The sequence below is a fragment of the Octopus bimaculoides genome, chromosome 22 (assembly GCF_001194135.2).
Source record: "Octopus bimaculoides isolate UCB-OBI-ISO-001 chromosome 22, ASM119413v2, whole genome shotgun sequence".
NCBI lineage: Eukaryota > Metazoa > Mollusca > Cephalopoda > Octopoda > Octopodidae > Octopus > Octopus bimaculoides.
In genome coordinates, this window is record NC_069002.1 from 27780151 (window position 1) to 27793837 (window position 13687).

At 38.1% G+C, this 13687-nt stretch overlaps 1 protein-coding gene across 1 annotated transcript in view; it reads right to left on the reverse strand.

Moving 5' to 3' along the window:
- Positions 1-13687, reverse strand: part of LOC106881733 (E3 ubiquitin-protein ligase UBR4-like) — a 218633-nt gene that overhangs the window by 184113 nt on the left and 20833 nt on the right. The window contains exons 4-10 of the mRNA XM_052975666.1: positions 8854-8983; positions 6427-6808; positions 4584-4827; positions 3421-3480; positions 1874-2049; positions 1673-1775; positions 256-531 (exon numbers count right to left, since the gene is read on the reverse strand). Of these exons, the coding sequence (XP_052831626.1) occupies positions 256-531; positions 1673-1775; positions 1874-2049; positions 3421-3480; positions 4584-4827; positions 6427-6808; positions 8854-8983 (1371 nt within the window). The remainder of the gene's footprint in view (positions 1-255; positions 532-1672; positions 1776-1873; positions 2050-3420; positions 3481-4583; positions 4828-6426; positions 6809-8853; positions 8984-13687) is intronic.

Sequence of the window (13687 nt, forward strand, 5' to 3'; positions counted from 1 at the left end):
TTATTCAGACGCATTTTGTGATGTCAGGCTTGTAACTGATAGTGATAAATATGCAAAGGCAATTTACTTAATATTTATTTTTCACTGACGTTATTACTGTTATTTCTTTATTTTCTGCAAAGTGCACAAAAAAGCTACACGTTTGCATTATGTTATATATACAATAATAATAAAGGACATTACCATATTTATGTTTACAAACCAAGGACGTTATATCGACCTCCTTGACTCAAGTTAGAGAAGGGGTGCGTATTATACACAAGGTTTAGGTTTTTCAGAGGTACAGCCCCCTAAAAATCTCCTACGTATTATACTCAAGGATTTATGGTAATTATTCTTAATATAAATAAAATATGAAAGGTGAAAAGCATAACTGACATTATGAAATTTAAAACTACTAACCTTTCTAAAAGAGACTGTTACCAAGTTGAACAACAAGTCAGTTAAATTGATACAGCATGTTAGCTTGTGCACTCTCTGCCAAGCAGTAAATCCAGCTGTAATGCTGGTTTTCATTTCATCATCTTTCTCCTGAAATTTAAATCAAAGAATTTAGTCTCTTTTATAATGGGGGGAGGGGGAAAGACCCCACCCACCCCTTTATCTAACAAAGATATAAGTATCAATTCATCAAGAAAAATTAATAAAAATCCTGTATTGACCCTTTAGCATTTAAACTGGCCATATCTGGCCCAAATATTTTAGCTACTCAAACTAGCTAGATCTGGACTTTCACACCTACCCTACAATGTTATTCTAAAAATAAACAACTACATCATTGAAATCTCAAAGCTACAAGGTAATGCATGATAAATTCAAAACAATGAATAAATACACATCACATTTGACAGAGTAATTGGAATGCTGAAGAGTTAAATAACATATAGGAAAAAATTCCAGAGAAAAAGTCAAATATTCCTACTATATTCCAAGGGTGACAAGTTTAAATGAAGCTTTATCTCAGAATAAAGTCCTCAAAGATAAGTTTGAGAGCCAATAAAATATATTTTGTTTCACCTGTGGCTCTTCAGCAACTAAATACTGTTCTTTAGTGCTTGAAAAGTTATGCTTCTTGCTCTTGCTTGATGGGGCTGGGCTCATCCCAGGTTAGTGGTTCCCAGAGACATCAATATGTATAGAGCAGACCGGGTCCACCAGTGCTGTCCATTCACTAGTGGTCCCTTGCCAGCCTCTCTCATCTGACCATGTCATGGTAAGGAGGGCTTGCATGTTCTATAGATAGATCTGAGCAAGCATTACCATCTGGACCTTTGCTCCTGGTAGGGCCAGTATCCCGAGGAGGTTCCAGACTAATGGTGACCCACAGCACATTGGCTTGTTGCCAAGATTGCAGCTCTATCATCCAACTATTTTGCAGAAGACCAACAACCTGCCCAAAAGAACTCTCAACTTGTTATGACACAACAAGAAAAAAAAAAAAAAATGCCCAACATCAGAACAGACCCCTGCATGAAAAACAATAAGCAAAACACAACATATTCTGTTGGACTAACAATTATGGATTAAATATTTCATTCCTACAATGTGAAATTCATCCACAGAAACAAAAAAAGCAGTGGTTAATACAAAAATGGAAGAAAATTTGGATAATTGTAAAAGAGAAGTAAATTTCATTATAAAGGAGGTATAATTAAGTAAACTCATCACAGACCTTGACCACATTCCCTTCAACTTGCAAATCATCAAGTAATTTTGAAAGCAGCTGGATCGCATTTGATGCTAAAGCAACAGACAAAACTCCAAATCCTTGAAAACTGGAAAAATTAAGAAAATAAAGAAAGTATTGACCATAAAATATTTTAAAATCAAATGAATTAAAACACTTTTAAATACCAAAAACTAGAAGTCCTACCTCTTTGCAGAAGCTGGTCGAATATTTTGAGATTCTTTAGAACTTTTTTGAGAATCTTGGCTTTTGGTCCGTGTAGAATCTTTGCGCTCAAGTATGACGTAGAGAGTCAGAGATAAAATGCTCTGTAACCCTTTCAGTAGTAACCAGGCAGCCATCATATGCAAGTTCTGTACCACCTAAAATTACATATTTCACAGAAAAATAAACTCTGCTATAAAATGCATTTATAGTCAACATAGAGATTCACATTTTGCATTCTATACATGTAAAATAACGTTCCCTGGCAACCCGGCTCCCCTCCCAGGCTGGTGCAAACTAGCTGGAGATCAACTGAAGATGTGACTGACGATGGTAAAGGCAAATGTGAAAGCACAATTGGAGCCCTGCATCTATGGTCTTTGACAGTGGAACCAGGCTGGGTGTCCATTATAGCCTTGACAGCAGCCAACTGTCAGATGTGGTCAGAGTTGGATCAATGCACCCAGAATGAATGCCACTGAGTACAAGTAAGTACAAGCTTTATTCTCTGAAGAAGCAAAGTGATTCAATTCAGTTTTTAAAAAGAACTGAAGTAACGACTCGTGATCCTCAAAACTGTCATGTTACTTGGTATACTCCATTTTAGGTTCCCTTAAACTGTAGGTAGATTTAAGCCACACTAGTGTCTTGGGAGCAAGACTCCATTTGCAGGTCACACCTGAACATTGTAGAGTGTCAATAATTGTCAGGGATTGAAATGTCTTCTGGCCCTGAAGAACGAGGCCAGTCATTGGGAGGCAGTCTAAGCTGTGCTAAGGATGAGCTTTTACCAAGAGAGATCCTAGACTGGTGATAGTGAGACCCAACAATTGGAATGATCAGCAAGGCCCAAGTTGCTCATATTTAGGAGTGGCATGCAATGTTTTTTGATACAAGTAGTGTTTGTGATTTGTTGCTCATGAACGAGACAAGACTGAACTGTTCTCATTAAAGGATTTTTTTCCAAGGTCTGTATGAAAAGAATTGGTGCTGGTTTGGCTATTAGTGTCTTGGTCTGATATGGATGAAGTATGTTTGGACATCTGATAGGAAGTTACATCCAAGAAACGAGAAACCAACTGAGCCCATAAGCTGGCAATTTCAAGGAGTTTTCATACCAGACACAACCGAAAATTTTGCTGATGTCAAAAACAACAACATAGTTTTCACTGAATTTCTCTGGAGTGAGAGCACATAGGTGGTGGTGCAAGTCTATGGATTAGCTTTTTTTTTTGTCTTTCATTATCATCATCATCATCATTTAACATCCATTTTCCACACTAGCATGGGTTGGATAGTTTGACACAAGCTGGCAAGCCAGAATGCTATACCAGGCTCTAATCTGTTTGGCAAGGTTTCTACAGCTGGATGCACTTCCTAATACCAACCACCTCACAGAGTGTATTGGGTGCTTCTTATGTGGTGCCAACATGTATTTATTGCATAAAAATTGCCAGGTCATCTTGATGATTCCCAAGAGCTAAATATATTCTAAGATTAAATCCAACAATATAAAGTTTTCAACTTACATGTCCACCAGCTCGGGTGGAGTTTCTAATCACAGATGAGACAATGTTAACAATTTCAAGCTGTAAAAAATAAATCAGGTTTTCAAAATGAGAAACTTGAATTATGTGAACAAATATACAAACAATCACTAGTCTAAGGTTTTAGTTCAGCTTCATATATGTTTTTTGTAACTACGTTATACAAAATGATGATTCCACACTGAACAAAATTTATCAAAATGATCCTTTTATTTATTTATACATACATATATATATCTCACAGAATGTTCCATTATTTTAGCTTTTATTACTCAACGGACAGGAAATTCAGATTAACATCTTACATAAGTATTAAAATGATTTAATGATATGAAAAGACAATAGAGGATATCTTATATAACTTTTAAAATAATTTGAAGGCTGAAACAATTACAAGAGCAAAACTACTTTGAATTGGGTTTTTTTGTTTTGTTTTGTTTTTTTAAGAAAAAAAAAACTATTGGATAATTACTTCCAACATCTAAAAATGTTATATACTTTGTCAATTTTTTAGCCGTTTTCTATTTACATTTTTAACACCTAATTTACCATTCTAACATGTATTCCCAAAAAATTTTTTATGTTTACATGAAGTACCAAAAAATTGCTTTTAGTCAAATGGGTTTATACATATTTTACAATTAGAAAATTAATCATCATCGTCATTTAACGTCCGCTTTCCATGCTAGCATGGGTTGGACGATTTGACTGAGGACTGGTGAAACCGGATGGCAACACCAGGCTCCAATCCAATTTGGCAGAGTTTCTACAGCTGGATGCCCTTCCTAACGCCAACCACTCAGAGAGTGTAGTGGGTGCTTTTACGTGTCACCCGCACGAAAACGGCCACGCTCGAAATGGTGTCTTTTATGTGCCACCCACACAAGAGCCAGTCCAGGGGCACTGGCAACGATCTCGCTCAAATTTTCTAATTAACTTAACCAAAACAATTAAGAAATGAAAATTAATAAGCTGTCAATTTACTTCTAAAAGATCTACATCATTTAACCAGTGACTATCAGTCTGGGGACAAGGAAGTGAAGGAAGTATTAACTACAAAATGCACTTTTAGCAAAATAATAAATATTCCGTGTGACTTTATTGCCACTATTTGTTAACATTTACACAAAATGAGGAAAACTTACAGTTTTTTGAACAATGGTCATTCCACAATTGTCTAGTTCTTCATCTTTGTTTGCAGGATTTTTCATAGGAACTGCACTAGCAAGGTTAACGATGGTGTTTGATATTGCCACAACAATTGAACTGTAAAGGCAACCTAAAGTGACGATGGTGATTTTTTCGAGTTGCCGTGGAGTTAATGGCTCCAGCACTGGTAGACTAAAGGCTCGCCATACAATTAGCACATCATTTAGCAGGGATGGATAGCTGAAAAAGATAGCATAAAATCAAGAAGGGTTTCTTTTTTTTTTTCAGTAATTTTTTTTTAACTCTCTAGCATTTAACCCTTTAGTATTCACATTACTCTTTTACTTTTTTTTTTTTTTTACTTGTTTCAGTCATTTGACTGCGGCCATGCTGGAGCACCGCCTTTAGTCGAGCAAATCGACCCCAGGACTTATTCTTTGTAAGCCTAGTACTTATTCTATCGGTCACTTTTGCCAAACCGCTAAGTTACGGGGACATAAACACACCAGCATCGGTTGTCAAGCAATGGTGGGGGGACAAACACATTCATACAAACACACATACATATATATACACATATATACGACGGGCTTCTTTCAGTTTCCGTCTACCAAATCCACTTACAAGGCTTTGGTCAACCCGAGGCTAGCGCAGAAGACACTTGCCCAAGGTGCCACACAGTGGGACTGAACCCGGAACCCTGTGGTTGGTAAGCAAGCTACTTACCACACAGCCACTCCTGCGCCTGTTGAAAGTAATGCTTATTTATTACCTCCACCTTAGCAAAGATGGAGGTATTGTTTTCAGTAGTGTTTGTTTGTCTGTGGACAAAATATCTCAAGAACCACTGGATGAACTTGAACGAAACTTTCAGGGATGTTTGGCCTCATGACTAACACAAACTGATTAGATTTTGGGATCGATATGGTACCAGACAAGGATTCTGGATTATTTTTCCTGTTTTTTTTTTTTACTTAATTTTCGAGAGCGGTCAGGTTCATTTTTAGTATTCTAGTTTGTGAGAGCAATCAAGTTTATTTCAAATATTGTCATTTTCTTTTTTTTTCCCCTACTCTAGGCACAATGCCCAAAATTTTTCGGGAGGAGACCAGTCGATTAGATTGACTCCAATACATAACTGGTACTTAATTTATCGACCCTGAAAGGATGAAAGGTAAAGTTAATCTTGGCAGAATTTGAGCTCAGAACGTAAAGACAGACGAAATACCGCTAAGCATTTCACCCAGCATGCTAACATTTCTGCGAGCTTACCGCCTTCAGATATTTAAAAAATCCTCTCTGACTAATCGTTCAGAGGACGTTGGTGTTGCCTTGGTGGAGGTTTGCACTCTCTGGGTGCTCTTGTTCACATTATTTTGAATTAATCATGCATTATCTTGTAGCTTTGAAATTTTGATGGGGCAACTATTAGTTTTTAGAAGGATTTTGTAAGGCTGGTGTAAGAGGTTAGATCTGGACATTTGAACATAAAAACAAGTTGAATATTTTGGCCAGATATGGTTGGTTTAAATGCTAAAGGGTTAAACTGGCCATATCCAGCCAAGATATTCTACTGGTTTTATGTTCAAACTGACTAGATCCAGCCTTTCCCACCTACCCTGCAATCTCATTTTAAGAATGAAACAATCACATAATTGAAATCTTGAAGCTACAAGATGATTGATTAATTCAAAACAATGCACTGTCTGTTTTGGCATGGATTTTACAGCCGGATACTCTTCCTGACGCCAACCACTTCACAGAGTGGACTGGGTGCTTTTAACGTGGCACCAGCACTGGATGTTGAAATAAACCGAATATAAAAGAATGTGCACCTACCTATTTCTAGCTGTAAGAGCTTCAGATAATGTGAGAGGTAGGACAAAGGAAGTGCTACTGATAGCCTCCCTACACCGGTGAATATAACGGGCAAGTAGTGGTAGATGAGAGCAAACATCCACAAGTATTTCACTACCATTGAGTTGAAGAAGGTTGGACAGGTTTTTTTTGGCAAATAATAGCTGCACTTCTTCCAGAGAATCTGCAACATGGACAATAGTGGTGTCACCATCAGAATTTAGAGTCTCAACGGGAACCTCAGACTTTGAAATGTGACTTGAAAATGGGGTTACTTCCTCGAGGACAGAGGTTAATTGGTCAAAAATATTCTGTCCAAAATCTAGCCTGGGTCTCTTGCTTTCTTTTGGTTCAGGTTCTTCTTCTGAAAGTAAAGAAAAGAAAAATTAAATAATGATTGAAACAAAGCAAGAACACGTGAAATGGAGATTGAGGTACAATTGACAGAATTAACCCCAGTAAATGACTGGTACTTATTTTATCAAACAGAAAATATTATTATTATTACTACTATCATTAGGTGTGAGGGCGCAGGGCCTAGCAGTTAACAAATCATTTGTGCAGGTCATTCGGCAAAAAGGCTGAACTCTCATCTTCAATGGGAGAGTCCATTATTATTATTAGGGCAGCACGTCAGGCAAAATACTTAGCATTTTGTTTTACATTCTGAGTTCAAATACCACAGAGGTCTACTTTGCCTGTCGTTCTTTTGGGGTTGATGAAATAAGTATCAAAGGAGCACTGGGGTCAAGGTAATCAACTGGACCTCTTCCCAAAAATTTCTAGCCTTGTGCCTATAGGAGAAAGAGGTCATGGTTTCAATTCCTAGACCAGGTGTTGTGTTGTGTTCTTGAGGGAAACTCTTCATCTCATGTTGCTCTGCAATCACTTCAGTACCTAACATGTGGTACACCATGCACTGTAGACTTAATGAAGGGAGTGAGCTAACGTACGGCACAGGCATTTGATCATCATCATCATCATCATCATCGTTTAACGTCCGCCTTCCATGCTAGCATGGGTTGGACGATTTGACTGAGGACTGGTGAAACCGGATGGCAACACCAGGCTCCAATCTGATTTGGCAGAGTTTCTACAGCTGGATGCCCTTCCTAACGCCAACCACTCAGAGAGGTCGTTCATCAAAAGCTGGACACTCATACATCGCCTTCAACAGGAGAGTCCATCATCATCATCATTAAAGGTAGCAGGCTGGGAAAACCGTTAGCATACTAGATGAAATGCTTAGCGACATTTCATCATTCGTTCTGTTCCAAGTGCAAATTCTAAGGTAGACTTTGTCTTTCATCCTTTCGGGATCAATAAAGTATGTACAAGTTGAACACTGAGATTGAAGTAATCAACTTACCCCTACCCCTAACATTGCTGGCCTTGTGTCAATATTTGAAACTATTATCATTATTATTGTTATGGCAGCCAGCTGGCAGAATCATTAGGCAAAAATTTTAAAGAATAATAATTATTATTATCATTATCTTGATGTTGTATCTCAAAAACTGTTATCTTTATCATCATTTTACGTCCATTTCCCAAGCTGGCATGGGTTGGACAGTTTGACAGGAGATGGCAAGCCGGAGAGCTGCACCAGGCTCCAATTGTCTGTTTTGGCAAGGTTTCTATGGCTGGATGCCTTTCCTAATGCCAACTGCTTTAAAGAGTGTACTGGGTGCTTTTTACATGGAACCAGCACAGGTGCTTTTTGATGGAAAGAGTGACCTAACGTGCAGCACAAACATTCAATGACAATAAATCATCTGCACAGGTTGTCCCAGCATTGATGCTTTTTACGTGGCACCAGAGCGGGTGCTTTTTAAGCGGCACCAGAGCGGGTGCTTTTTACGTGGCACCAGAGTGGGTGCTTTTTACGTGGCACCAGAGCGGGTGCTTTTTACGCGGCACCAGAGCGGCTGCTTTTTACGCGGCACCACAGTGGGTGCTTTTTACGCAGCACCAACACAGGTTTTTTTTATGTAGAACCAGCACAGGTGCTTTTTGTGTAGAACCAACACAGGTGCGTTTTACATGGCACCAATATTTGTGACACTTTGTAACACTTAAAATCACCTCTTAATCTACATTATTTACCACTAGAAAGTGTATTCAACAAATAACACTTCAAGAAAAACATGAAAATACATAATTTAATGTAACAGAAATGACTAAGGAATATTTCTTCTTTGTAAATGTGATGTAGGGTAATAATATAAGCAAGAATCATTGAGGAACCTAAAGAAGAACAAGCTATGAAGTAAAACTATTCAGATGACTTAAGAATAAGAAATAAAAATGATAGAATATTTCTTATTCCAATGCTTTGTGATGAAACACTACTCAAAAAAATAACTACCAAAAAATTTAGTAATTTTGGAGATAAACAGATGCACAAACCTGAAGAAGATTCTGTGATGTGATCAGGGGTTGTTGCTGACTTGAGAAGTGCTGTGAATGTCACAATGTCTTGTTTGAGGAGGCTACCTGTGCCTTCACACAAACCTTTGATTAAGATCATGATATATTTCTGGAATAGAACGAAATAGAGATTTATTTATTTTTTTCATATTTCCACTTTTAATGTTGGAAAAATTAAATATTCTAAATGTTTCTTAAGATTCATAGATTAATCAAGTTTACTGTATTTCTTACACCTTTTAAATTTCATCAAATTAAAAAGGTCTTTATATGTATATAGCAATGTTACATTTACAAATAATGGTAAGACAGAACGAAGTGCAACTGATGCTTTACCTAACACAAATAAGATGGAGGTAACAGCAACAAAAGAGAGGGCAATTTCAAGAGTGAGCAATGTTCAATATAGAATTGCTTTTATCATTCAACATCCATTTTCCATGCCAGCATGGGTTAGACGGTTTGACAGGAGCTAATAAGCTGGATAGCTGTCCAGGCTGGCTCCAATTATCTATTTTGGCATGGTCTCTACATCTGGATGCTCTTCATAATACCAACCACTTTATACAGTATGCTGGGTGCTTTATATATATATGGCGTTAGGAAGGGCATCCAGCTGTAGAAACTCTGCCAAATCAGACTGGAGCCTGGTGTTGCCATCCGGTTTCACCAGTCCTCAGTCAAATCGTCCAACCCATGCTAGCATGGAAAGCGGACGTTAAACGATGATGATGATGATGATGATGATGCTATATATATATATATATATATAAGTTTAGTAAATGGAGTAAAACGCATATCGTTTAACGTCCGCTTTCCATGCTGTGTTAACTGAATACTTTTATTTCCAACATATGTTTCGAAGATTACAAATTACACCTTCCATAGGAATAGGTCATGTTGATAAGAATGCACACACACGCAGATGTTTACATTCTGCATCTTCACATGAAAGTGCTGAACACAAAAAAAATGTAACATTTTGTTGGTATTTCCTGTTAAATTGTTCTATGATTGCTCTACAATTTTGTAAACAAATGGAATGAAAAATTCATATCTTGGAAAACAAATAAGGGTTAACAACAGGAAATGTATCCAGCTGTAAAACATTATCTAAAATACGTATTCATCCAACCCATGCTAACATGGAAAAATGGATGCAAAACCAATGAATGATACAAACACACATACACATATAGGAAGAGTTCAATTTTTAAAAAGATAACATAAATACATACACACACACACACACACACGCACATGCATATCTACATATACATGTCTGTGTGCATAGGTATATATGTGCACATATACACATATTCATGTGCATGTATGTCTATCTTCTTTCACTCGTTAGACTGCAGCCATGCTGGGTCACCACCTTGAGGGATTTAGTCAAACAAATAGACACCAGTACTTATTATTTTTTAAAATCTGATACTTATTTTATTTGTCTCCTTAGCCAAACCACTAAATTACAGGGATGTAAACAAACCAACGCCAGTTGTCAAGTAATGGAGGGACAAACACAAACATATATTTTTTTCTGTCTCTCTATATCTAGTTGTCCTTGAATGTTTGAGGATCTGGGGAAATGGCAGTCTACATGAGCGATAAGATTTAATTTGTGTAGCTGGTAATGTGTAACAGTTTGCCTGCAGGCAAACTGCCCTACAAACCTTTTTAATTACTGAATTGCCCCCCATCCACTCACCCAGTTCCATACTTGCTCTTTCCACCCCATCCACATCCTTACAGCAGCCATAGTCAATATAGGTCTAGTGAGATTGTTGAAATGCGAGAATGGAAGTGTGTAAATGTGTACTGCATGCAAAAAGATGGAGGAGAAACTCAACCAGACTCCTTACAGGCAAATAACACACACACACAGAGATATACATATATAAAATCTTCTGCGAAGGCAATAATAGCGATAGGGTAGGGAGTGTGGACATACATTCAGCAGGGAAATAGGTGGATAAAAGTGATTGAGGTAGTCAGAGTGTGTGTTAGGACAGGGGTTTTCAAACTGTGGTCCGCAAGGACAAGACAGGGGGTCCGTAGACAGCAAATACTTTTTATGGGCAATTTGATTTTATATATGTTATTTAATCGAAATCTTTTAATTGACAATAAACCTATTTGTTAAATACTGTTAAATAAATAAATGTAAAAATATATGTTATTTTAAGCAAATATTTATGTATAAATTTCATAAGCGTTTATAAGGGGGTTCTAAGGTAAAGCCTGAAATATAAAGGGGTCCGCAAGTCAAAAAGTTTGAAAACCCCTGTGTTAGGATATTTAGACTTGTCTTGGAAAATACAATAGCAACTATCATTTCTGCCTATGCGCCTCAATTGGGGCTGTCGGATAAATAAAAGGATTGATCTTATAAAGCTTTTTTGCAGACTACTTTATCTTCATGACAGTAACCTTATCTTCATGGTTGATGACCTCAAAGGACATGTTGAGCAGCATCTTGGTGGCTTTTGCAGTATGCGTGGAGGTTTTGGATTCGGTTCCCGAAATAAGGACAGAACAAGGCTCTTTGAGTTTTGTAATGCAAATGACCTAATGATCTGCAGCCCTAACTTCAAGAAACCAGCCAGTCATCTCATCACGTATCAACGTGGTGGTGAGACAAGCCAGATTGACTACATTCTTACCAGAAACCAGGATAGACAGATACTCATAAATGCAAAGTCCTTCCCAGGTGAAGAATGTACTGCCCAACATAGGTTAGTCATTAGTGACTTTAGACTTAGGGTAAGAAAGACCCAGAGAGTCTTTCTTACCAATTTGGAAAAAGGTATGGAAACTCAAAAGATCCATTGAACAGTCAATGATTTAGAAAGGTTTTATCTGAAGCATTTGACACAGAGGAAGAGCTAGAGACTTATAACATAGAGCACAACTTGAAGATTTTAAGGAACAACCTACTGAAGACTGCAGAACAAGGATGATACAGTGGTGAAACAGTGAAGTAGAAAGAGATATAAAAGAAAAGAAACAGGCTTGGAAAGATTGGAAGCATAGGAGTAGCAGAGAACTAAAACAGGTGGCTGGGAAGAGAAGCTAGGTATACTTAACAAGAGGCATAAAGGAAGAGGTTTGCCAAGTCTTCTGGAAAGAGAGAAGTGTATCAGGATTGATGATGGTACATTTGCATTTAGTGGACATGGGAGTGCTACTAAATATGGAGAATGCATAAGAAAAGAAATCTTTCTAATGTAGACCCAACAAAAGGACCAGCTATCCTTGCTGAGAGCAGTATGATAAAAAAAGATCAATTAAAAATATGAAGACAGGGAAAACCTCTGGTCCATCAGGAATTACCTCCAAGATGCTTAAAATATCTGGCAGTTTAGGATACAGCCTAGTCACCTGTATAGATAATCAGTTTGTCCAGGAAGGTATCACAGCCAAAGACTGGTGCAGCAGCATTATAATGAACCGTTACAAAGGTAAAGGAGATGCTTTAGACAGAAGTAACAACAGAAGTATCAAATTACTGGACCAGATCATGAAGTTTACAGAAAGAGCTTATAGCTCAACTAATTAGGAAGAGAGTCAGCCTAGATACGATGCAGTTTGGTTTTGTGCCAGAGAGAAGCAGTACTGATGCTATCCTCCCAGTAAGGCAACTGCAAAAGAATTTAGCCAAAAATAAAATGTTGTACTTGGTATATGTTGGCATGGAAAAGCTTTTAACAGCATCCCTTGCTGCCTCATCTGGTGGTTGTTATGGAAGTTGGAGGTAGATGATGGTTGGTAAAAGCTGTCCAAGGTACATTCTAGGGGTGATGACAGTAAGGTGAAAGTTAACAACTATAGGAACAAATTAAGTGTGCATGTAGGAATTCACCAAGGCTTGGTTCTCAGTCCCCTCTTATTTATCATAGTCCTCCAGGTCATAACAGAGGAGTTTAAGACTGGTTGCCCATGGGAACTCTTTCAATGTTGATGACCCATGTTCTTAGGACAGAAACTATTGTAAAATTAGGAAAAAATTCCAGGTTTAGAAGTAAAGCTGGAATCAAAGTTAACTTAGAAAAGAGTCCTAAGTTCTAGTAATCAGGAGAGCAGACAAATCACTAATCCCTGCAGAAAAATGGCCCTTCTTGCTATGTAGAAATTTCATATGGTGTATCCAGTGCAAACTGTGGACACACAAGAGTGCTACTGGAAAGTTAACAGATAAAGTAGACTGTGTGTGGCAGATGCACAGGAGCAATGAACACTAAGAACACACAGGCCTTGGAATGAACACTAAGAACACACCCTCAAATATCCAACAGAAGATGATTGGTAATTTGCTCTGTTCAAGAGACCCATCCAAAGGAAATTGAGGCCCCAAAAGCATATCATTTGTGTTTATGCACCCTATCTCGATGTATCTCTCCCCTCCAACACATCTTCCTAACACTCACCCCCATCACTCAACTGACCCTAGCACTATTCACTGAGCTGCTGAAATTATGAGAGCAAAACTGCACAAATTTCTTCCCCCTGCCATTCATGCTCCCTAAAACCCACTTCCTTTGTCTCCCACATTCGTAGTATCATCTCTCAGCATCTGATTTCCCAAGGAACTCCCATTTTCCTCCTGTATATTCCCCCCACCATTTTGCCAATGGCAACTCCCACACCATCTTTATTTCTCTCTCACCATTTCCACTCCTATGAACCTCTGACCCTGGCCCTCGCACTGGGCATCTCTCATATCCCACCCTCACACACACTTCGCATCATCTATGCTGCTACCTATTAACTCCTCAACCCACTCCTACCTCTCACCTCCCCCCCCCCC